The sequence below is a fragment of the Lycorma delicatula genome, chromosome 3, assembly GCF_047948215.1.
Source record: "Lycorma delicatula isolate Av1 chromosome 3, ASM4794821v1, whole genome shotgun sequence".
In the NCBI taxonomy this organism is placed as follows: domain Eukaryota; kingdom Metazoa; phylum Arthropoda; class Insecta; order Hemiptera; family Fulgoridae; genus Lycorma; species Lycorma delicatula.
The window spans coordinates 30373334-30379817 of record NC_134457.1 but is presented as its reverse complement, the minus strand read 5'-3'; the positions used below and the strand labels follow the sequence as shown (position 1 = coordinate 30379817).

Here is a 6484-nt window from a genome sequence, read left to right as displayed (position 1 = left end):
ACAGTTCTAAGGCAACATGGTGCTTTTCTTCTGGTCTTCTATCTCGATGAATCAAAAGTTTCTTTATTTTAGTTTTAATCCTTATTTTAATTTACCCTATGTATTCTAAATTGCATTTATTATTTTCACAAATCGGTTTCTAAATTCCCGCTATTTCGAAGGATTCTATTTTATTCCGCAAACAGATGCCAATTTTCTAGATTTAGATATGATAATTTTAAAGTTACAACGTATTTTATATATTTTTATTTTATTCTATACGAAGAAAAATAAAAACAACCTTTGTTCATGCGTTATTCAGTTTTCCCTTATTATTCTGTAAGATTGTATTCCTATATTAAATGTATCATTATTTTTAATTTTCTTAAATAAGAACTCTAGAACTATGATTCATGAAGGAAAGTATGGTAATCAGTCAGAAAATAGGGTATGAGATTTTTTTTGTATCTCGATGTTTCATGACCCAGTACCTATAAAAAATTTAAATGTATTTTAATACTAGATTGAATGCTCTACCGATGTTCTTTGGTGGTTGGGTTTCAATTAACCACACATCTCGAAATGCTTGACCTGAGACTGTACAAGACGAGATTTCATTTACATTCATACATATCATCCTCATTCATCCTCTGAAGTAAATATCTTACGGCGGTTCCGAAAGCTAAACAGAAAAAGAAAGAGGACCCCAAAAAATAAAAATGTGGGGGGAGTTATGTTCTTACGTACGTACACATATATTTTTGTTGGCCTGTTTGAAATTTAATAACTTTTTACTGGATAAACTAATTTTGATGAAATTTTGTAAAGAAATTCGTGTTTATGGGCCAATTTACTTATTGCATATTTTTTAACCGATTTTTTTTTTGTCTTCCTAGGCATAGTAGTAGTGCAAGTGTTCTCAAAAAAAATACTTTCCTGACAATATTGGGGGCAAGGAAGCCGATCAAAGTTTAAAAATATCGATTTTTTTATTTCTTTAAAAATATTTGGTTTATTTTCATGTACCATTACTTTTCCACTTCTCTAGGTACGATGCTTCCAATTATTTAAAAAAAAATTGGAATCATTCTCTTATTTTTACAGGCGTTTTGTTTTATAATAAATAAAACGTCTTTATTGCCTGAGTATTTAACTCCTGTTTGTAACGTACTAACCAAGGTTATTACGTACGTACCCTTTTACGAACGTATAATAACAAAGGCCAGGAAAGTATAACAACTTTGTTATCGCTTCTTTCTTTTATGTAACCAATGGTTTATCTACCACTTTCTAGTCACACAATAAATAAATTCGATAAATTTTTTAGCCATTAAAATTTGCTTTTTTGTAACTTATTGACTACTGAATTATATGAAAGATAATTGAGGATAATAAAGAAAGAAAATTATCAGTAATGATCAGTAGTAATACCGCAGTTTTTTCAAACACTGTTACGCTAGATTAAAATTTATATATAAATTCAATTGGCTTTTATTTTTACTGAAAAAGCAAGTGTTATTGTATTATATCATTTTTGTATTTATATTTATTTCGTATATTTCTTTTTGTTACAGGATTACGGAACCAACAATTCGTTCACAATTTTTGGCTTACTTCAGTTTTACTTCAGTAAACAGTAGTCTTGGAGTAGGTTACCAACCACATGGTGGAAGAAGAGTAGAACACACAGGTACTTTTTTGCGGTGATTAATTTTTAACGTAGTCTTACCGCTTGTCCGTGGGGAATATTTTATGGAAATTTATAGCGTATGAAAAATTCCTTACCTTAATGTAACGCTATTCCGCATAAATTTTATTTTATAAAATATGCTACACTAATTTTAAATTTAGAATGATGTATTACGTCTTATAAACGTACATTTTTAATGGTAGATTTTACCATATACAGTGATGCCGTTGGTAAATAGTTATTTTATAATATTTTAAAGATTACTTTAGAAGAAAAACCAAAAATACAATTATCATGTTAAGTTTAAAACAAAATTAAGTGAATACACTCCTATATTTTTATTTAATAATTTTTTCATAAGAAAAAATAGAAAAAATAATTTTTAACTTTTTAGAAGTTGTAATGTAGAAATGTGGGTAATAGCTGACATCTTACTTTGGGGTATATTACAAAATAAATACTTCCAATTTGATCGTACTGCCATCTTAAAATTTTCTTGGAATTTAAAAATGCAGTAAATGTTAGACAGAAAATGCCCAACTAGATTTTAATAAAATTTTTAAAAGATGTGTAGGGTATTTTAAATTAAATGACATTAGACAATCATTAAAATAACCTGTGCTTCTTTTTTAATCCAGATACTTTATAAAATTTTTCCAAGGATTTAGACCAAGTTAGTTTAATATAATTTCATTCAGTGAAAAATGTATAGAAACGTACAGTTAAATATAAAAGGAATAACTACTTTTAAGTTTACAGATTAGTAAAAATTCATGAATTTTTCTATAACATTTTTTTTTAAACATTGTTTTATTTTTTTTTTTTAGTATAAAAAAAGCTATAGTACATAAATTTTATATAAATACAATCAACCATAACATACATATAATGTAATAATGAAGAAAGTCGTAACATATTATTCTTTTTGCAGTAGTTTCAAGGTAATTTACACCTGCTTAAAATATATGTAACAAGTCTTAGGAAATAACTATATGCTATAAATATTTCTATTGTAAAATTTTTAGACACGCATTAACAAATCCCAAATAATCTCTCGAGTTATTGCGTACAAAGACGATAAGTTGTAGTAAACGCTAAAATTAATATTTTATTTATTAATGGAATTATTGCCAAAAGAAATAATATTCCTTGAGTATCCCACAACGAACAGGTAAGGAGTTTATTACGTTATATCTGCCATGCGGTAGAAAATTTCTATTTGTATATCTTCCTTATTCCGTGTGAATGAAAATCCTTATTTCAATCATCCGTTTCTCAACCCACAAATTTGTAGATCTGTTGTGTACTGTATCACCGATCTAAGCCTCCTAGCAATAGCAGAGGGGTCGCTGTCGTGCAATTTAGGTACTACTATTACACATACAATATATGTAGGTATTGTGCATACAAACTGAAAACTAAATATTACAACATAAAAGTAAAATAAATTATTCGTATTTCTATTTACTTTCAAAACCTCTCAACTCCATATTCATACTAGGATTGGCATTCTATACGTAAATAAAAGCACTAGTAACCGTAACTCAATGAAACCAGATGTATTTTGTGTATTTAAACAAAAAAAATGTTTTATTATAATTATTGTAACAATATATAGATTAATTTTTTTTATACTGAGATTTAAAACTGTTTTTTCGGGTTCCAGTTTTGGTATATTAAATCCAGAAGGGACAACTCAAATGAAATCTCAAAAAATCATTTTAATAAGAAATGTTTCAAATTTTATTTATGTTTTCAAATATTAATTCGAGTTTTAAATGCTGACATCAGAGAATAAATGACAAAAAATATTTTTACATAGAGAGACGGAGCTATTTGCTTAAATTTAAAAATATTAATTGAAATTATATTTTCAGTAATTATTACCCGTGAAATTTTTCAATAAAAAAAAATATTTTCTCGTAAGTAATAAATAAGTTGTAATAAACCATTCGAAATGAGTAAAAAATTATAGAAAAGTTATTCTTAAATTAGATAATCCAATTTTAAATGTCATTTTTGTCTTTTAAAAATAAATGGAAATATTCTCTTGTAAATGAACAATAAATAAAAAGTTTAGTCGTACAGTTCCTTTCTAAAATTAAAAAAGATCTAAAAATTAATTATTTAAAATACGTAGGGCAGAACGCACACTACGTAAGAAACTGCGTCAGCTATTAATTGATGAAAATTTTGTTCTCTTTAATTTTTTTACTTTAGAACTTTTACGACGCATTCTTAATTAGTAGCGTAAATAATAGAAGAGAAAAGTATTTCATAAAGACCAAGAAAATCTCTTAAATAAATAAAAAATTAAAAAAAACAATAGTCGCAGATTTTAATTTTTTTTTAATATTATTGGTAATTCTTTAAGTAAAATGCATATTGAGGAAAATAAAAAATAAAAACAGTTACTACTTCAAAAAAGAAAAGGACTTCCTGATAAAATTTTATATTACGACTTAGCTCTCCCTTTTTTTGTTTAGCCTCCAGAACCACCGTATTACTTCAGCGGAAGAATGAGAATATGTATGAATGTAAATTAAGTGTAGTCTTGTACGGTCTCAGGTCGACCGTTCCTGATATGTGTGGTTAATTGAAACCCAACCACCGAAGAACATCGGCATCCACGATTTACTACTCAAATCCGTATAAAAGTAAACTGCCTTTACAAGGATTTGAACGTTAAAACTCTTGACTTCGAAATCAGCTGATTTGCGATGACGAGTTTACCATTAGACCAACCCGGTGGGTACGACGTAGTTATAATACCGCTGTAAACTAAATGGAATCAGTTTGGTCATTCTTATATGATCCCCAGAAAATAGTCAAATATTAATCAAAATCTGAGCCAATATGCTTCAGTCTTTGTATAAAATGTAAATTTATTGTAAAACAAATACACTCTCAGTAATGTATTTATAATACTTTTACATCCATTTTATAAACATATATCGCGGAGTTCGTTAGAACTTCGTCGGTAAGAGGCGACTACGTCAATGAACTAGTAGGTTTACAGTTCTAAATATGACCTAACCTAACAGTGAAATGAAAATGGGGGAAAAAATAAGAGTGAAAACATTATATTTCAGTTCAGTTGGGTTAGTAATAAAGAATACTTTCAAAAAATACCTCGAATTTTGATAAACTTTTTTTTCCATTTGATGAACCGCGGGACTCTAATGCCATTTTATTCATTTTTTAATGTACCTTTACGAATCCCGCCGCTAGATAGCAGTACTTGATAGTACTAGGTAGCGTACAAAAACTTGATAATTTGCTTGAAATAATAAAATTTAAAGTAAAATATAATATAGCTTGTTTTAATAGCAAATTAAAACAAGGAATAAATAAAGCAGAAATAAATTCGATTGTTAAAATGGAATTTAACGATAACAATCGAAGGTTACACTTACAAAATAATAAGTTCAATATTACATCACGGATTTTTGATTCGTGAAGGTCATTAGAGTACGTTTATTAAAAAAGGAAAAATATTAAATATGGTAGGAAAAATATGGTATATGACTTTTCAACAAAAAAAAATCGGCCGTGAAATTCAATTTGTTTGTTCTAAGGCAATAAATTTTAATAATAAATCCATAAGATAACAATCAGTAATTCATAAAAAATAAAAGAATAATCTGATAAAACGCAGTGATATCCAAAAAAATTACAATGAAACTGTAAACAGTACGGTAAGAGTCTCGCAGATATCATCATTTCTTCCGCACAAAAAACAAAAATTTCTGTAATATAAATAAAACTATTTTTAACAAAACGATACTGATATCAAAAACGGTAAGACACTACTACATTTCTACTATCAAAATCTGTTATTAATTTAGGATTTTCTTTTTAAAAAATGCATGTAATATACAATAAATGTACAATAATATGGAAGTGAAACTTGGACAATCGGAGTATCTGAGAAAAAAAGATTAGAAGCTTTTGAAATGCGGTGCTATAGGAGAATGTTAAAAATCAGATGGGTGGATAAAGTGACAAATGAAGTATTGCGGCAAATAGATGAAGAAAGAAGCACTTGGAAAAATATAGTTAAAAGAAGAGACAGACTTATAGGCCACATACTAAGGCATCCTGGAATAGTCGCTTTAATATTGGAAGGATAGGTAGAAAGGAAAAATTGTGTAGGCAGGCCACGTTTGGAATATGTAAAAAAAATTGTTAGTGATGTAGGATGCAGAGGGTATACTGAAATGAAACGACTAGCACTAGATAGGTATATCTAGCACTAGATAGCTTGGAGAGCCGCATCAAACCAGTCAAATGACTGAAGACAAAAAAAAAGTACAATAATAGATAATAAATAATGTTTAAGCGTTCCATACAATAAGCAAAAAAAATAAAGAATTTATAAAAATTAAAAAGAGCTGTTTTAGCACAGTAGATTTAGAGTAGATTAGACCTTTAAAAAAATGAAAATTTTGTATTAAATTACAATAAATGTTCGAAAATTCCACCATCGACATATTTTCTCTTTTCAAATTTTTTCGCTACATTTTTTGTCTCCAACCGAACGGTATCTTCGCTTTCCTTGCTGAGGGCAATAGTAATGAGAATGCGAACGATCAGTTCATCACGTGTGTCTACTTTTGCTTTTATATCTCGCATTTTAGTCATCCCTATAAACAGTAATCTAAAGGAGTAAGATATATATACAAATATAAAATGTTACATAGATAAAATTTACCATAAATTTAATTAATAATAGCCGAATAAAAATTCAATTGGTGAATAAAGATGTCAATCTTTAATTTATATTGTCACTTTGACATTATTTATGATTTCTTT

General features: G+C 27.8%; 1 protein-coding gene across 1 annotated transcript in view; it reads left to right on the top strand.

The window, feature by feature from the left end:
- Positions 1–385: 385 nt before the first annotated feature.
- Positions 386–6484, top strand: part of LOC142320832 (uncharacterized) — a 136503-nt gene continuing 130404 nt past the window's right edge. The window contains exons 1-2 of the mRNA XM_075358807.1: positions 386–402; positions 1554–1669. Of these exons, the coding sequence (XP_075214922.1) occupies positions 386–402; positions 1554–1669 (133 nt within the window). The remainder of the gene's footprint in view (positions 403–1553; positions 1670–6484) is intronic.